At 35.7% G+C, this 19944-nt stretch overlaps 1 protein-coding gene across 2 annotated transcripts; it reads left to right on the top strand.

The window, feature by feature from the left end:
* Positions 1-1380: 1380 nt before the first annotated feature.
* LOC103431516 (two pore calcium channel protein 1-like) lies at positions 1381-19647 on the top strand. Of its 2 annotated transcripts, XR_011584089.1 has the most exons (25): positions 1483-2162; positions 2260-2403; positions 2499-2612; positions 3182-3277; positions 4104-4234; positions 5632-5692; positions 7075-7241; positions 7834-7939; positions 8129-8206; positions 8949-9010; positions 9709-9781; positions 10068-10133; positions 10246-10389; positions 11526-11583; positions 11969-12076; positions 12988-13051; positions 13376-13544; positions 15075-15139; positions 15327-15417; positions 16114-16200; positions 17173-17241; positions 17859-17893; positions 17988-18100; positions 19019-19066; positions 19274-19368. XR_011584089.1 is itself a non-coding variant. In XM_070827414.1 (24 exons), exons 1-23 carry the CDS (start codon positions 2028-2030, stop codon positions 18076-18078), a joined length of 2214 nt encoding a protein of 737 aa, XP_070683515.1. In that variant the 5' UTR covers positions 1381-2027; the 3' UTR covers positions 18079-18100; positions 19274-19647. The 2 variants fall into 2 exon arrangements, 1 of the variants encoding a protein (XP_070683515.1); XM_070827414.1 differs by lacking the exon at positions 19019-19066 and having other exon boundaries at positions 1381-2162; positions 19274-19647.
* Positions 19648-19944: the final 297 nt, after the last annotated feature.

Below are 19944 nucleotides of genomic sequence, written 5' to 3'. Positions count from 1 at the left end.
GTTTTACAGTGATGGGTTATTACTTTTAGAAAAGAGAAATGTGTTTTCTAAAGCTTTGTTTTGCCCACTCACCCTTCTGTTTTTCACCCATCCAGGTTTTAGTAGCTGAGTTTCCGTATCGACGAGGATTCTTAGCATATTCCAGTATAGGTGGCTACCTATGATGGTATAATCCTTATCTTACCTTACTGTACTTTACTTATACTCTGTAATCAAGTGTGAAATGGGTTCATTCCCGCTCACAACTCTTATATTTAGGCACTTTTAGGTTTAAATTTATTCACATTTTCCACATCACTACACTTTATGGCTTCGTCACCTTCCAGGTGTTGGCCAACACAGCTTGATTCGGAGTCCTAGTGGACATTCCTGGTCGGGGTGTGTCAATTAAAGTTTGGGAGAAAATTGGCTTATTCTAAAAGTTCATAAGGTAATCCGCTAAAATTAAAATCAAGGGAAAAATTGGGTAATTATAAAAGTTCAATAAGGGAAATTGACCAAGTATAAAAGTTCAATAAGGGAAATTGGTCAAGTATGAAATTTTAGGTGCGTAATGCACTACAATCAAAGTTTAGGAAGAAAATTTATAGTTCCTTATATTTCGGATAAAAAATTGGCCATACCTCTAATATTATATACTTTCATGAGTAAATCGCTGATTTGCTCCCTGAACTATTACTTAATTTTCGATTTCTCCCTGAACTTTTTAATTGGAAAATTAAGGACTTAAACTAATTTTTTGGCTGATTTGCCCCTACTATTAATTTTTCATTCATTCCATCCAAATTTTTGTTAAATGGAAGCATGTGCACAACATGTGAGGGCAGTTCGTCGCTTCATTTTTTTTTGAAATAATTGAAAACCTTAGATTTCTAAAATGTAAACATATGCAAATATGTGTAATTCTATAATTTTTGTGTCTGAAAGGCTTGCGAAGTGACGCTTTGGTTCTCAAAGGAGAGTCATGTAGTGTGCACGTAATAAAAGTTAAAGTTAATTTGGATAAAATCTATGAAAAACTAACAGTAAGGAGAAATTGGAATAAAAAAAAGAAAGTTTAGGCCCTTAATTTTTTAATTAAAAGATTTAAAAGAGAAATCGAAAGTTAAGTAATAATTTAAAGAGTAAACTGACACTTTACTTTCATAAATAACAAGTTCGGCATTGAGTTATCAAAATCACAACTTAGCATGAGCCCAATACTCATTTTCGTTCTAGAAACAAAAAATTACAAAGCAAAAGTACTATGGGCCATTGCCTTGCCGACATCGCTTGGTTTGTCCTCGAGTCCTGGACCAATCAGTATAATCCTGCCCTGCCGACGTGCCAAGTCCTTGACCTATCAATATAATCCTGCCCTGCCGACGTACTAAAAACAAAATGATAAATACTTCGACACCCAAATCCCTGATGTGCTTGCAGTCGCGATCAAGCATGAGTGGTTTTATTTAAAGGAGTAGGATCCTCTCTTTTTATATTCTCATTCTCTTTTCTCTTCTGTTTTTAATAAATTGTTTTTTGTCTTCTTTTAATTGTTAAAATATTAACATAAAACGTTAATTTAATTTAATCGTAACCGTTTAAATAAGAAAAAAGAAAAAAATAAATAAATAAAAGGAGATAGAATCGTACTCTTTTATTTGAACCCAAAAATTCTCTTTCTACCCCATTAATAAAAAGTATTTTTTGTATTCCCATTTTATCCTTATCCAATTATCCTTTCTACACCCGTTTTCAAAAACTGCTGGAACCCGTACCCACCAGACATGACGGCACCACCTAGACGACCACCACGTGGCTCCCTCTCAATTTTTGCTTCGCCGCGTTGTCCTGCTAGAAAAAGTAACGTCGGACGAACGAAATTTCCCATCAGGCAGTCACTCCACAACTCCGTCCACTACGTTACACGTAATTAATACTTCATTAATGCATTTCCTCCTCAAAAAGCAACTAAAGCTAACCGCCATTCATATTCTTAGCCACCACCAGTGGCAACTGCACCGCGTCTCGTCTCATATCCGGAGAACATGGACAAGCCTCTGCTCAACGGTGAAGGCAGCGGCGTCCCGCGACGCGGAGATCCACCCATCGCCTTCAAACGCCGCTCCGATGCCATCTCCTTCGGCACTCCTTACCAGAAAGCTGCCGCACTCGTCGATTTGGTCTTTCTCTCGCATTTCCCTAAATCCTCATCGTTCATGTTGCTGTTACTCTATAACAGCAATTATGCATGTTGTTTGAAATTGTAATGATCTGCAGGCGGAAGATGGCGTTGGCTTACCCGAGCAGATACTGGATCAATCAAGCTTTCAGAGTGCCGCAAAGTTCTACTTCCTTTTCTTTCGATTCAGCTTCCTTTGGGCTCTCCTCTATTTCGCCCTCATCATACTCAATTTCCTCGAGGTTCGTCTCTGCAATGTTTTTTCAAAATTTTAATTTGGGTTTTTTTGGGCCCAGTTTTATGATATGGTGCTTGGTGTTTGGTGAATTGTGTGCAGAAACCCCTGTGGTGCGCTAGGTATACTGGCGCTGTCTATACATGTAGGGACAGAGACTACTTCTATCTTGGCCAATTGCCGTACTTGAATACTCTGGAGGCTCTTATTTTTGAGGTATTTCTTTTAGTCTCATTTCTGTTTCACACTCAACATTCTGATCAAGTTCATCATATATGGTCGATGCAGTTTCGATACTTGTTTTAACGATTTCAATTAGTTGCTTCTAGTTTACTATTGTACTACTCTACTAACTTCTGAGATGAGCAATTTATATGTGGACGACGGAGTTCTCCAAAATTTTATGTCATTGTGTCCGTAAGTCTGCAAAAACTTGCCCACCACTCACATTATGCTGTGCTTATGCACACATACACACACCTGCTTTTGTAAATAACGTGTTCAGTAAATTAGTCACTATGCTTGGGTGATGTGTAAATTAGACACATTACCCTCACATAGTGTAAGTAAATTGTATCCGATAGAGATGCATGCATACACGCGTAGTGGTATTGCGTTTTTGTTGTTTACTAGAAAGATGTTGTCAGAATTTTCGTGGGGTTCATTTGAGCTTATAAGATGCATTTTTGAGGTTTCATTTTTATGGCCTAATTTCTGTTAACATGCATTAGACAGCTACTTTCCATTTAATGTTTGGAATTTTAAATTTTACCCTTTCTGTGCAGGGCATAACACTCATTGTACTCGTAGTGCACATTTTCTTTCCAATTTCGTATGAAGGGTTCCATCTCTATTGGAAAAATCCTCTTACCCTATTCAAGGTAGGTGCTTGGTTTTGGCCTTATTATTGGCTGTAATATGAAAGGTTCCCTCCATTACCCACCCTCCATAATATCAATAAATCATATTCATCTTGGTCTTCTAGCATTCTTTATGTGAATCAAAGTGCGGTGGATTTGTTGTTGCAGATGTAACTGTTATGCAGTCCTTATTGTATTAGCATCAACAATTTCAGCATCATTGTTTCTTGAGTATAATTCAGCATCATTGTTTCCTGAGTATTGTCTCAGCATCATTGGCCTTAGGCAGTCATGTGAAATTTTATTGCTTCTCCTGATGGCTACTTCATATCCATACAGAAATTTACTTGAAAATCAGAAGAGTATTTTCATTTTTATCACATACAATATCTTCGACACGCCTTTCATATTTAATATTCAAATTCTGTCTATAAGGAATAAAAATATAGTCTAGGATTCTGGATTTTGTACAGAACTACAGATAAAAATCAGTTATCTTCTAACTAAAAGAAACTAAGCAAATAACCTTCCACCTAAAAATCCTTGAGAAGTTGATTTGAGGCTTTAGTTCCTTTCTGGTATATATATATATATTTAACAGTAGCAGTTTCATCCTTTCTAGATGTGTATATTATAATATGTGTTCTGTGCATTTGGACTTCCATAACTATTGATATCGTGAGCATTATAAACAGCTTAGAAAAAAAAGCGTTTTTTGATTTAAAAATGAATAAAATCAATGTGGAAATTAATATTTGATTTGTCCACAGACCATGAATGCCAAATGCTGTTCTTGTTTTCTTTCTAGGAATGATTTTTTCTTTCAATTTTGTATTTTTTTTTTCAGGTCACGTGCCTACTGCTTTTGGTTGCTGATATGCTGGTTTATGCTCTCTATTTGTCTTCAGTGGCCTTTGATTCCCTTCCTTTCAGGATTGCACCATACATCAGAGTTATCTTTTTCATCTTGAATTTCAGGTATTGTGTGTAAAACCCAATTCACGTGACACTTGACCGCTTGGACTTTCGTTTGCTACATTTACCACCTAACTAAACTTTTGTTACAAGATACACCTATCGTGAAGACCATTAGGCTCTCTGTTTAAAAATTATCACATGTGAATCATGTGACAAACTGCCACCTGAACTTCTTATATGTGCCATATTGCCACTTGAAACTATTCTTTTGCTTCCAAATTACCCTTTCAATCTTATTCAAGCTTTTGGGGAAAAAAATAATTTAAAAACCCATTTTACATATTTTCTTAGTTTTGATAAAAAAAAAAATATCTCGGGGGTTTGACATTGTATGGCCTTTCAAAATTATTTTTTGATGGCCCATAAGATGCTATTCCAAATGCCTGATATTATTTTGAACAAAACTAAAATAAAATAAATTATAAAATGATTGCTTGAATACAGTTCGCTCCGGTTCGAAGATGTGACTACGGGACAGAGGTTCAGGGCCGAAGGGGTAGAGGAAGACCTAGGAAAACTTTGGAAGAGACTCTAAGAAAAGGCTTAGAGTACTTGGATCTAACGGAGGACATGACACAAAACCGAGCGCAATGGCGTTCTAGGATTCATATAGCCGACCCCACTTAGTGGGAAAAGGCTTTGTTGTTGTTGTTGTTGTTATTGCTTGAATACAGTTGGGGGATAATTTGTAAGGTTCCTGGTGATAATATGGCCAAAACAAAAAAATCAGGATGCAATATTGCACACAAAAATTAATTTAAGTGGCAATCCGTCACAAAATGGTGGTGATGTGACTCGCACGTGACCTTTTGTTTTTAAACGGAAATCCTAACAGTCTTGACGGTAGGCAGTATTTTGTCATAAAAGTTTAGTTCAGGTGGTCAAGTGTCACAGGGTTAAAGTTCCTGTGGTATTGCTAACATTTTTCCTTTTTTTTATGCACATGAATTTTCATATCTAGAGATTTTAAGGGCCACATAAGATGCAAATGACATTTATTTATGTATTTTATTATGTCCTTTTTCTTAAATATTTTATATGTGATCCTCATATGGACTCTTGTCCTGCTCACAAAGAGTCAAAACACAGATGCTGAGGAGTGCTGCTTGTACAGTGTCATGCATCTTCTGATTCTGTTCACATGGGAAACTACATCCATTTCCTTCAATTTTTACCCTTCCGTATAATATAGAACTGGAGACAAATTTTCTAGTTTTTTAATCAAGGTTTACAGGCATAAATGCCTACATAGTGACAATTGGTTCTTTTAAATCATTGATGATGCCATATGGGTAATAGTTGTTGAAGCAAAACTCATAATGTTAATTATTTTTTTATGCATGTATTGTGTTGTTCTTTTCCCTGCAATAACTCAAGCTTGCTTGGTTCCATTTAAGGGAATTGCGGTCGTGCATGCTCATCGTGGCTGGAATGCTTGGCACATACATAAACATCGTGGTTTGTTAACTATCTATTTTTGCGCTCTTATTTCTTTTGTTAGCTTCTGATTGTCTTACCTTATAGCTTTATTTATTTTATTCTTCTCTTTTTTGAATCTTATGGTGATTGATTATGGGAAGAGAGTCAGATTTGGGGAAGGTATTTGGTTGGTTAAGTCCTCTTTCCAACATTTATTTCCTACCTTGTATCGATCTTCTTTGAATTGAATGTGTCTATCCCTTCAGTGGCAGTTCTCTGCACTTGTAGTTATTTCATGGAACTTACAAATTCCTATAAACCTCAAAGCTAGGGAGCTCAAAGTAATTGCAGACTTGTCCTTTCTTAGAAGTAATGTCTCCTTGGGCTCATGTCTAGTTGACCAAGGACCATGGTCCAGTCAGCTTCTCCTTTCAATTGGTTACAGAACAACTGGACCCTCCTCTGACCGATTTAAGATAATCTGGATGGCCGGTGTGCCAGATTAGGAGCAAATTCTCTTGGCTGGTTGATTTGGAAACCTCTAAATACCTGTGACATGTTCTAGAGAAGATCCTTTGCGTGATTATCTCCACATTGGTGTGTGGTGTAAACTGGATGAGGAGAATGCAGACCATATTTTTCTGCACTACATGTTCATTAGTCAGATTTGTCTCCGATTGCTGCAGGTGTTCTGTTTGGTCTGAGTTTTATCTAGAAACTGCTGTGTTGGCAGGGGTTTTCATGGGTGAAGGCCTGAAGGGGTTAAGGGTTTAGGAATGGCATGGGACAAGAATATCTTTTAGAAAAGGAGGATGGTTTGGAGGTCAAATTGGGATAGAATTTATATTTTTTGTTTCGTTCCCATTGTGAAATCTTTCTTGATTGGGGAGGAGTGTTGGGGTTAGTGTATTTTGTGGAAACTGTTGCTTCAAATGTTTTGTTTACTGTTTCGGTTACTAAAGAGTTTAATAATTGCTCTCTATCTCAAATACTGTGGGATTTGTTAGCAGCAGTTAAGTGAGCTTGGTCTAGAATTGGCTACTGTAGCCAATTCCTATTAGGATTTTCCTTTCTAATTTGTTGGTGGACTTCTTATCCACTTCTGTGTTTTTCTCTATTCTTTAATAAAATTGTTTCTTCTCAAAAAAAAAAAAATGTTTTGTTTACTGCTTCTGGTTTTTGATTTGCTGAAAGATTTTGTTCATATATTCTAGTTTTTGTTGGTTAACGTTATATTTTTGTTCAGCTTTTTTTAATTTTTTTAATTTTTTATATTCAATTCTTCTGTTCTTTTATCAAAAAAGAAAAAGTCCGTTTGTAAGGCTTCTGTGATGGCACACTTCCACTTTGTTCAGTTTCATTGAATAAGAACATTTAAACTTTTCCTGTTTTCATTGTTAAGTTTTTTTTTTCCATTGCAGGCTCTAGGGCTCTTATTTCTTCTGTTTGCCAGTTGGTTGGCCTATGTCATGTTTGAAGATACCCTGCAGGGGAAAATAGTATTTACTTCATATGGTGTCACACTGTATCAGATGTTTATTTTATTCACCACATCAAACAATCCAGATGTCTGGATACCTGCCTACAAGTAAGTTTGACCATGAAGATGAATTAGAGCGCTCTTTTTTTTGTTTTTTTTTTCCTTTCGGTTTTTAATTTCATCTAGTAAAGTCTCGTTCCCTTTTTTGTACTGTTGAACTGAATATTTTTACAGACTTTTCACATTTTCCCCATAATTTGGGGATTCCAGTGGGGATTTTAATTTGAGTTTATTTGACTGGTATGTCACTCTTTAGGGATAGAGAGAAATATACTGGCAAGAAATATTCAAAGAATCCTTATGCAGGGGAACCAATGAGCAGAATAACAAAGGAGTAAAAATTAAAATGAGAAATTATAAAAAACATGTCAATAAAGGAATGCACCATAGATTGGCTGAAGAAATGTTAAGAGTTTTATTGTTTTTGGCATGGAATTTTCATATTAGGATTTCTACAAGTTTAACATTTGAATTTTGCTTTCCTTTTGTTTTAGCTTGCGAACATTGTTCGTCCTCTTAAAGTTGGCATTAGAACAATTCTAGCTTTTTAAAGTTTCATATTACATGATTTGAGCTTTTATTCTTCACATGTGATCATTCGTTCTATTATTTAATGAAATTCCATTTTCTTCTTATTCAGGGCTTCACGTTGGTTTTCCTTGTTTTTCGTTATCTATGTGCTGTTGGGAGTTTACTTTGTCACGAACTTGATTCTTGCTGTTGTGTATGATAGCTTCAAAAATCAGGTGTATTTCATGTATTTACTGTCTGTTCTTAACGATCACATGGGATAACTTTTGTATTTAGTTATATCTAGTATCCACTCGTTTAGCCACTGCTTGAGTTTACTACACTTAAAAGTTTTGATGTGATTATTTTTTGTAATTTTCAAGAAGAATATGAATGTAAAGTGCTTATTTGTAATTTTTTTGTAGCTTGTGAAACAAGTTTCTGGGATGGACAAGACAAGGAAAACTATACTAAAGAAAGCCTTCAATTTATTAGACAAGGATGTAAGTAATTGTTTCCCCTCATTGATTAGATCTTACAGAAAAATAAGAGATAGGAGTAAGTTTGCACATTTATTCTGCTCTTTCTCATCTGTATACTATTACTTAGTGACCGCTCAGCTGTTGATCTTTCAACATTCCAGAAATTGTTCTTTTGATTTTCTTTGAGTTGATGATTCTTTTTTCTTTCCTCTTATTTCTCTTCCCCCCCCCCCCCCCCCCCACAAAAAAAAAAGAAAAAAAAAAGAGTTTTAGATCTGTTGAGCTTAAGGTTGTATTTCCGCTTTAGGTGTTTCTCCTGTGTACTTGTAGGGCTCCTGCATGTGGGTTTTTGAAATTATTCATGAGCTAGAATGATAAATGATTCCCGATAATATGGGATTATGAATGGGATTGAAAAGATGATCCCTATTCGTGAATGCTAATGAAAGTTTAATAATTGGTGATGATCCTTATTATCTTTCCTTTAACTCTGTTAAGTGCCATCCTTGTTATCGGTTTTGTCTCTCTCTTTTTCGCCCCTCAGAAAACAGTGTTTATTTCATTTATGACAACTTAGTTGACTTTTAGTCTTTTACTTTGAATTGAAGGTAAAATATAATCATCACAATTACAGTACACTTAAATGGAAGTTTTTTCTGTGTTTGAGTGTGGTTGTTGTTATGTTTGAGTTTGACATAACTTCTATTTTTATGTTTTCCATGTGATAAGTGGTCTAAGTCTTCCATAAATTTGTCCTTGACAGAATGTAGGATATCTCAATAAGGATCAGTGTATTCAACTATTTGAGGAACTAAATAATTACAGGTATTTGCGGTCCAATCTCATCTATATACTGTCAATGTTCCATGTATAATCTTGAGGTCATTTTGGTTGAATGTGAAAGCGGATGCTTAAAGTAGAACATGTACATTGAGAAGTAGTTTAGTGAAAATATTACTTTGATCCCTCATTTAGTGTCTAGGATTGGCTTCAATTGGATAACTCCTAGATTCCATGAAGTTGAACGAAGAAATGATGTCAACTGGCATAGTTTGTCCAACTAAAAAGTAGAATATGCATTTGTCATGAAGAAAAATTAGCCCACCCAGTCCTACCATTTCTGTGGGGATTTGAAGGGACAAGTTTTCTTGATGACAGTCCATCTTCTATCTTCAACTTGGACAACATATGCAAGTTAACATCCATTTATTCATTCAACATTCATTGAATCTAGGGAGCTATCCGATTCAAGCCAATCATAGACACTAAACGAGGCTTGAGGGTTATTTCTGACCTGGGGATCTGTCATTGAGTTTTAACATGCATTTGCACTTTTTTAATTCCTAAAAATTATCTGCTCGCCATATTTTGAGCTGCTCTACAAAATCTGTGTCGGATCAGTTTTAGTTGTGGGCTTACCCAGGTCCGTTACACAACAATTTCTAAACAGTCGCAATAGTTTGGTCCTGTGCCTCTTTTGTGTTTGCTTCAGATACACTATGCCTTTGTTTAAATTTTTTTAGGACTTTGCCAAACATAACAAGAGAAGAATTTGAGCTGATATTTGAAGAGCTGGATGACAGTGGAGACTTCAAGGTAGATTGAATTGCTTGTAAGCCTTTATTATACTATTTTTTTTAGTATCTTTTATGCAGGATAAATTTGAGTTTTTGATATAAGTGGGTTTAAAATAGCTTTGATGGCCTCTTTCTGATTTGTTATTATTATTTTTCATTGGTACTGCCGTTCTTTGATACAAGCTTATGTTGGCATCTTGTATGTCTTGCAACTCCATTATTTGCTAAGTTTCATGTGGTCATTATCATTTGTGGACTCTACATCCCTGATTTATTTGTTGGACATTTATTTGTTTCACTGGTAGATAAACTTAGAAGAGTTCTTTGATCTTTGCAATGCCATTGCCCTAAGATTCCAGAAGGAGGATTCTGTAAGTTGAATTTCTTTGGACCAAAGCACAAGAAAATTGCTTGTTATTATTTAATATAATATGGTGATGTGCTCTTATACTGCACTTTTGATGATTTAAATTTTTGGTGCAGCCCTCTTTGCTTGAAAAGTTCCCTTCAATCTACCATTCATTGTTCTCTGAAAAGTTGAAGGCCTTCGTTCGGAGTCCCAAATTTGGATACATAATATCCTTCATGCTCATAGTCAATCTGGCTGCTGTTATTGTCGAAACAACGGTATGGCTTGAAATCCAACATAACTTGCATTAATGCTCTACAGGAATCATAGTATACATGTGTACTATAATAAATTTAAATTGTCAAGTTATAATAGACTATAGGTTAGAATCGTGTCAACACGATACGATTATCTTACGTTCATGTCAATGTTACATGATTACTAAGCGTACCAATTCGTCTTGTATTCAAGTTAGGTGGTTTACCCAATACACAGACTGTTTATTAAAGTCTTGAACTGGTTTAACGGAACACGGTAATACTCATTACTAGTCTGCTAATTACTTGTGTTGGAGTTGTGTTATTCTGTCATAAAAACTGGCCACACCTTGAGAACCACTTTTCTTTAGGGGCTCAAGGCCCCATCTCAAGGGGCTCAAGGCCTCCATCTCAAGGGGCATTGTGATGGCCGATGTTTATGTGTATCTTGCACTCATATGTTGAGTCCCACATCCGCTATGTACTTGGGTATATAAGAAGGAAGAAGCTCATTAAAGATTTGTGCTTTGGGCAATACTCTTGGTCGGCATTTGGACGCCCCATCTCAGGGGATGTTGGAACCCCTATCTCCCCCAACCTAATTGTGGCTGGAGAACCTTTTTTTAATGTTCAACTTTTTTATTTGTTCCTTCAATTTTATTTTTTGTCATTTGGTTTTCAGTTTTTCCTTTTAAATAATGTTCGTAGTATACCATGTCTTCGTCAGATTTCCCTTTGGATTATTGGTTCTGATAATGATTGGAGTATCATCAATATTCTATACACCATGTAAGAAGGACTTGACTGTTTTTTATTTACAGCAACTTTGCGCTGACTGACCTACATGGAAAGATAATGAACAGTTCTGGTGTTAAGCTCGAGAGAAACATTGATGCTTGTGTAGTTGCTCTCTGGTATTGAAAAGGATATTGAGAGAACCCAAATGACATGCCTGCATTTGTTCCTTGTGTGTTGATAATTCAGATATATGCTTGTCAATACAAGAAAACTATCTCATTTACGTTTGTGTGTGATCTGCACCATGCTTCATTATCTACAAAGGGTTCAATAGGAATGTTAAGCCACATTATCAATTGATGTGATTACTTTTAAGTCGATTATTATGATCCATGCTAATTTGAATTTGGTGTGTTCAGCTTGATATAGAAAACAGTACTGCTCAAGAGGTGTGGCAAGTGGCAGAGTTTGTTTTTGGTAAGGGCTTGCTACAACATTCTCTTATCGTACTGTCTTTATTGGAATGGTAGTTGAATAATGATCTGTATGGCTGCCACACAAAATCTACTTTTGGTTTGGAAGATGTTTATAGCCAGCTAAATTCTAGGATGTTCTAGAACTTGTGGCTGGAGGTCATTTACATCTAAAGTTAAGCAAATTCATATTTTCAACCAATAAAGTACTTCAATTTCCAGTTTCTGGTTGCAAATCTACAGAATGTGTAAATTATCTTGTGATTGTTGACGATCAGGTGCATTTTCTTTTGGTTCTCTCAGCCAATGGGTGAAGTCAGTTATTGAGAGCTATATTTATGAGGGCCTTAGCTTTAACTTGTTCAAATGGTTTGCTTTGTGCCTCACAGGGTGGGTATATGTACTGGAAATGGCTCTGAAAGTCTATTCTTTTGGATTTGAGAACTATTGGAGGGATGGTCAAAATCGCTTTGATTTTCTGGTGACATGGATAATAGGTAACCAGTACAGACAGTCACATCCCTGTTTCTTCTGTATTGTACTTCATTTTTTTCTTAAACTCGTGAAACATTCGTATTTTTTTTTGTCCACTTAATTCAAAACTTCAATGATGGATGAAGTTACTCAATTGTAAACCACAATAGTCCTTTGCACGTGTGCCCTACTGGTAATTCTTGTATGTGGCCGTTGCCTGAAATTTTTTAACCATTTCAGTAAAAATAAATATTAAAAAAATTGAAGAAAAGAAGGTTATTGTTACTCAATATTTGACCCAATGAGGCTTTTGGAAGCAGACGATCATGAGAAGCAGTCAAGTGTCTCACTTGTTACAACTGCATGCCCATGGGCATATAGCTTGCCAAGCAGGCCTTCTCTGACACCACAATCTCTGTACAGATATACACACATTCACTTTCAATGGTTTCATCAACTTGCTTTTGTGTAACTTGATAATTTAAACTACTACCTGAATCGTCATATCCTCCGTTTTATATTTGGGAATAAAGGACTGGTCAGCCTAAGTTCACAATCTTCTGATCTGATATTAAACTTTTGTTCTTATCATCAAATATGTTTTTGATGAAAATGTTCATTATTCTGTTTTCTAATGATATTGTTCTTTAAAATAATTCCAATCACATAAAGCTCTTCTAAGTAATGGTCAATATACAGTTTGACTCTGTTTCCTTGCAATTATTTTGCATATACCTCACTGCTGTTATGATTTGTGCGATTTACTTAATTCTAGGATTGATTAGTTGATTGACTGTAATAGATCACTTACGCATTAATGATCACTTTAGGCTATGTTTGTGCTATTTCTAGTTGGAATTGAATTTGGATTTGATGTGCATCTTTCTTAGCATTATCAGATACAGTATTTCAGTAACGAATGATACTTTTGCAGTTATTGGGGAAACTATAACTTTTGTGGCTCCTGAAGGACAAACTTTTCTTTCAAATGGAGAATGGTAAGGGATGAAATTCTTATACTCTGTGCTGTTAGCTTTCTTATATTTCTACTGTGGACTGGTCCTAATGTTTTTCAATGAATGCCTTCTACTTTAGACCTCTCCAAGTATACATTTGTCATCAACATTATTGTACATTCTACATTGGTTTTGCTTATGATATACTTGGTTTCTTCTCCATGAAAAGCAAGGCATTAATGTAAGATGTATTTGTAGTTTATGAGCATTTGAGATTCGTATTTGGTTCGAAAGATATCCAATCATCTTATGTAAACACTTTGTAAGAATATATGGTAATTGAATTTCTCGTTTTCTTGTTAACAGGATTCGCTACCTTATAATTGCAAGAATGTTAAGATTGATTAGGCTCCTGATGCATGTCCAGCGCTACCGGGCATTTGTTGCTACCTTTTTAACTCTCATACCGAGTTTGATGCCGTACCTTGGAACCATATTTTGTGTCATGTGTATCTATTGTACACTCGGTGTACAGGTAATACTCTAAACTTGAGTTTGAAATTTTTTTTTTTGATGAAAAATACCTTCATTAAAAGAAAAAGGTGAACAAAAACAGAACTTAATCTAAGGCACCAAAACTCATTGAATAAACTCACTGACTACCACAACATTAATCTAAGGCTCTCCAGACTTCCAGTTAGACCATTGTTTTTATAGTTGTACAAAAACTAAAAAGTATAACTGTACAAGTAATTTTTCTTTTTACTTGTATAATATGTGTACAACGAACAAATATGCTTCATATGGGCGCAATTCCAAATAGGCCCTCATGGTGTCTTGTGCTGTGTGGAATTGTCCAAAACAAAGAGAACAAAATTTAGGCCAAAATATGTAAAACAAGGATCCGACAAAAAGTACAAAAGGATTAACGTGCTTTGGCTTGTAGGCCTACGTCCACAGGCAGCAACAGCTAGCAAATTCAACTAAAATCAAAGGGAGAGTACAAAAATCCAAACCCAAAAGAGCAACGAACAGACTCTGGAAAAAAAAGACGAGAAACCTATGTGCTTATTATGTAATACTCTTGAGGATTAATTTGTTAGGTATGCACTAAAAAGTTAGATGGAGGGACTTGAAAATGACTAGATGCATTTCTTTTGAGAGAACTTTCAACAGACACCTTTCAAGGTGTCCTATTGAACGTTCTTTGTTTAATATTGTTGTAGTGCAATTCTAGTGTTTCAGTGCTAGCTTTGTAGTGTTTGAGTAGTTCACTTGTAGTCTAACGTTCCTCATCCAAGCATAGATTTAAGGAATTGGAATCCTTAGAGGACAAAAAGAAAGAGTCTTGATTAGCAAATAAAAACCTGACTCTGCCAATGGGACCAAAATAAGGCCAAGTAACTGGCTTAAAAGGTGAGCCACATGATAATATCTTGCTCTTGATAATATCTTGCTCTTCATTAGCATTTATGTCCTATGGTGGGTCTTAGGAGAAGTGTTAATGACTTTACTGTACACACACACACACACACACACATATTTAGGACCCCTTAGGGATTCCTCTGGAGTATTTCATTGTTCGGGGCTCCTTGCAATGAGGTTCAATAATCCATGCAGTCTAGTATTTAGATCCCCATCAAGAATCATCCTTGAAAATGTTCATTGAAATAAAAAAAAAATCAAGAATCAACCCTTAAAAACTTCACCTGAATAAAAAATCATTTGACCATTTGATTGTCATCATTAGCCTTTTTTTCTTTTAAAAGGAACATTGTGTTCGTCCATTTCTTATGTTATTGTTTGATGACTAGTACACACGCACACAGGTTTAATTATCAAAATTCCCCCTAAACCATCACGAAAGTATCACTTGACCCCATGCTTATTTGAGGGACACCTTTCTGAGGCAGAGAGTGGTAAATGAATGCATCAGAAGTTATATGGCGTGACATCTTCCGAGCCCATTGTGATATGCTTACATTTCTGAAACTATATCAAACTTTCAACCATTATGCTAATAGTATATCTGTCTCTAAGGACTTCTTTCCTTCTTAATTTGTAGGTATTTGGTGGAATTGTTAATGATGGAAATGCCTTGCTGGAAGGATCTGAGCTTTATGAGAATGAGTATCCTTTGCTTTGATGGAACTGTTGACACTAAACCTGCGATATTTAGTAGAATATTGAACAGGATGGCTCTTATCTTCTTTAGCTTCATTCCCTTAAGTAGAATATTGATAAAAGCTGGCATAATTTACTGTTAACTGTCGGGAAAATTCCTTGTTAAATTTGTTGACTTTCTTGACAAAATCAGCTATTTACTTTTCAACTTCAATGACTACCCAAATGGGATGGTAACACTTTTCAATTTGCTAGTCATGGGAAACTGGCATTTGTGGATGGAGGTATGTAAATGTCCCAGCTTTCTCTTTTCTATTAAGTAATATTGCATATATACCCCCCCTACACACGCATGACCCTTCTCCCCACACTCTGGTTAGGGCAAAGGGAAAGGTCCCTTAATAACTTGGTACTTAGGACCGACCTGAATACATAGATGGAAAATCTCGGGAATTTGTCATAGAAAAATAATACATGTGAACCAAATCCAACTAGTCTTTTCTATATAACCCATAGTGGATTGGACTGGTTATGTTAAATACCTTGACTTAAGACTTTAAATCTGTTGGTGACAGATCAAGAGCAAATAATCTCTTGTTGCTGATGATGCAAATAATCCCTTGTTTTGCATATCTTTTGAGGATGCTTTTCTATATAATTTGTAGTGCTCATTCATCCATTTAGATTTCACTGTGTTTTTTTTTTTTTTCTTTTTTGCTTTTCGCTTCTTGAGGTTTTTGACTTTTGCATAATTCTTGCATACATTTGTTATTGTACATTCATGTTCTGTAAGGAATCAAGTGGAGCACTTTTAAGCAATACTAACCACTTTTCAAAGTAGATGTTGTTGATGGAGCTCATTTGTTGACCATATGGTTTAGGAGCGTCTTGAAAATTAAATCAGTTTTTATTATCTTTTTACCGAAGTATAGATGAAATACTTGCTATTATGACCCTAATCATATGTTTTACTATTTCAGGGTTATCAGGAAATAACAGGAACTTGGTGGAGCGTTGTATATTTTGTCAGCTTTTATCTTGTAACTGTCGTACTGCTATTGAACTTGGTGAGTTACCAAAAATGCCACTAAAATGTTTCATCTGATTTCCGTTTCATGTATTGTAGACGCACAATACTCTATTACATGCACACATGCAAATATCTCCTTGTATGCATATGGAATTATGGATGCAGGTATACATGCAATCATACATAAATCAATATGAATGTAGGCCTCAAATTTCGCATTGTGCACTAACCCTATTGTGAATAACTTTTTAACATCTTACATTAGAAAATTGCAACTATAGATTTACAAACTGCTCCAGTTGCATTTCTTATTTGAAGAGCACAACTATCATAGTCAGTTATTTTCTACAATGATTAGAGGAACAGGTTGCTATCACCTGAGTCAACCCAACATTTAACTGAGCAGGGCTTTTAGACCAGCTAATACCCTAGCACTTGGCAAAGTAGAGGACTGTAAATTGAAGCTCATATAAGGCCATCATAAAAGAAAATGGTTTGTGATAAACTCAAACGATGGATAAAGTCCTATATAACATAAACCCAATCAGCAAGCAAAAGGAAATTTCAAGTTCATTTTCAGTTTGTTTCTTTTGTAGATTATAACTAAAGGATTTCAAACAGGTGCACATCCAACAGCATTATGTTTTTGACAGTACTAGTTTTTCCCACTACATTCATTTTCGTTATATAATAACTTTCTATATATAATATTGTTGGAGTGGTATGTTTTTTATTTAATTATGAATAGATTAGCAAATGTTCTTAGTAAAGAAATATGAGATCTTACATCATCTATGTGCCAAATCAATCATCGGAAATGATGTGATCTTGGCGTTTATACAAAACTTTAATTGGACAATTGAATGAAGTGGTCTCAAACACTGGCTTCCCTGTGCTTAGCATGGGTCTTTTGTATATCGTTATGCACATCTCTCAGTTTCCCTAAAGAAATTACAGAATTTAAACTGGTATGTTTGTGTTTCGTGTTTTTGTTTCCATGTAATTTCAGGTCATGGCTTTTGTCCTGGAGGCGTTCTTTGCTGAAATGGATCTTGAGTTATCAGAAAAATTTGAGGAGGTCAGTATCTTCTGGGAAAATTTATTCTCCAAGTTGAAAGAAAAATTTCAACTTTGGCACCAATTCATGAAAAAATTTCACGCTTTTTATGGGAATTCAAATTAACAGGGAAGAGAGTGGTATCTTTTTCTTCATGTAACTCTGAAATTTGAAAATCAATTTTTTTTAGCATACAAAAGCAGGATTAAGGGTACTTTGAAAATGTTATGGGGGTTGGTGTTATTATTCATATGATTCCGGCTGCCCTTAATTCCTGCTGTGGGGACTCCTTGTGCACACATATCAAATGTACATTTTCAAATAAAAACCAATTAATACCACCACTATGTTGTTTAAAATGTTGATGTTTCCCAATATTGTTCATGCATGAAATGGATGATTTGACAGCTGGTTAATTTATTTTGATGCACTCTATTAAGTACCAGCAAAAGTAGTGTTTTTTACACGATTTGGTTTTTGAACAGAGTTTTCCATTAATGTATTTGGAGCATTAAAATATTTTATCTCATGCCAACCCTGAAAATTATAGTTATCATGCATCATGTAAAATAGGCATCTGACCACTAACAATTCAGTGTTACCGAATGATTAAGTTTTATCCTGTTTTATTAATTTAGGGGGAAGGAGCAAAAGATCGACGTCGATCTTTGGGGTAAGTATTTCTAAAAATTTGTGGATGCGTCAAGTTGGTACCCTATGTTTAAAGTGTTTAGATAGCCTAAACTCATATCTTGGGTTTTGTGCAGCTCCAAAACTCAGAGCCAGAGAATTGATGTTCTTCTTCACCATATGCTGAGTTCAGAGCTAACTCAGACACAACCCTCCAATACAGCATAGAGATTCCTTCCTTTTCATCAAGGTAAAAAAAAACTATTATTACTATATTATAATTGTTATTATTTTTGTTATTTGCTCTTACCTTAGTTAACTGCAAATATTTAATTCCTTCAAAATTTCGTTTAAGCATCTGACTTTTAAATATGAATGCACAATATCCGGATAAATAATTATATCTTGCGCTTCTATTCATACTCCACCAAAACTTTTCTGAATGTCAAGTTTGTTCCCCTTTTTCTTTGAGTTACTGTCAAATTTATTGGTTCATAAAACAATTGAGTACAAATAACAAAGGTTATAGAAAAAGAAAAAACATTTTCACTTGCTCTTCTTTATACACCTCACCAATACCTAAACCCTATCGGCACACATTTTCTTCACCCTAAAACACTCAAGTAAACCCTACGCCACCTTAAAACTCACATAGCTCATTCATTGATGTGATGGGTGCTAGTAAACCCTAAGCTACAACTCATAATTCACACTGCTGCAAGGAAGTTGTTTTTAGTGAATGGATGCTCAAGTTGTTACCTATAGGTCTTCAGATGAGACTCTACCCACTGTAACCACTGGTTCTGGTTCAGTCGCTCCTGGTGTTCTAGGCAGTGTACCCATTGGTTCTTGTCATCTTTGCCATGCATCCAGCCATTATGCTACCACCTGTCCTTTGCTTTCTCGACTGGGCGTCCCCTGGTAACTAACTCAATGCAGAATGCCTTGTTGGCTTTCTGATTGTGGCTGAGCTTCCTTCTCACGTCGTTCAACCAAGTCTTCATCTTCCCTCAAGGACTCTTCTTCTCCTGTTCTTCAATAGTCTTCTCCCTTTCTCGCCTTTATGGAAAACTCCATCCTATTCAGTGATGGGAGTCATTGTTGTGAGTTGTGATTGTCATCCGTATTTGGTGCCCATCTAACGAACAACCCTTTTCACTTTTCATAGACTATTGAGTTTTGAAAGGACTTGTTACAACCCATGACCTCTGCTAAGGTAATTTCCTTGGTCGGGTTGTGTTAGATTTTTTATGATGCATGTCTCTGGGCACTTTTTGGACATTGTGTCTAGCAGGCACGCCGTCTTTAGTAAAAATTAACGTTAAATGACCAGTATGTGACTTTTAGGGAAGGAAAATTTGAGGGAATGTGGCATATGATGGTAGGGGTAATTAACCATTTACATTTATGTGCTTCTTGGCAGATTGTCTTTGTGGAGCTAGAAAACGGTGCAAGGTAATATCAACAAGAGGCGAGCTGCCTTTGTGTTCAGATTCTCCAGCTGTGCTTAAATTCAAATCATTTTGGAAGTGAGACATTGCTGGATTCGATTACATAGTTGTTGCTCATGCACTATATTTTGGCCGTAGAGGTTCGATCAATCAGTGATTTTACCATGTATCTGTTTCTGGTAAATAATTTTGTTCTTTCATTACAGTTTTTGCTACTGATGATACGCTCGTTTTCATCGTATTTGTATTGTTAGTTGATTGTACAAACAAAACCACAATGGCATCTCCTGTATGTACATACGTAATACTTTTTAGGGAAATAACCAGAAATAGGACATTTTCTTAATCTTGTGACAAAAATAGAACAAACCGACCATGCACAAGTCATGCACACTATGCACAAAACCGAAAACTAAAATACTCATAAAAAATCATCAGCCCATTGCATTGGAAGAGAGGAATGTCGAGAGAGCTCCGGGTTCCTAGGTTGAGCTCATATCTCGAAGCTCCGATTTCGGAGAAAGGGAAGTCCAAAGAGAGGTGAGAAGAGTGAGTTGGGTTTTGGGTGACCTCATACCTTTGATTTTGAACAAAGGATGCGAGAGAAAGATGAGAAGAGTGAGTTGGGTTTTGTACTATATTT

The sequence above is a fragment of the Malus domestica genome, chromosome 09, assembly GCF_042453785.1.
Source record: "Malus domestica chromosome 09, GDT2T_hap1".
Taxonomy (NCBI): Eukaryota; Viridiplantae; Streptophyta; class Magnoliopsida; order Rosales; family Rosaceae; genus Malus; species Malus domestica.
This window is presented reverse-complemented; position numbering and strand designations above follow the sequence as displayed.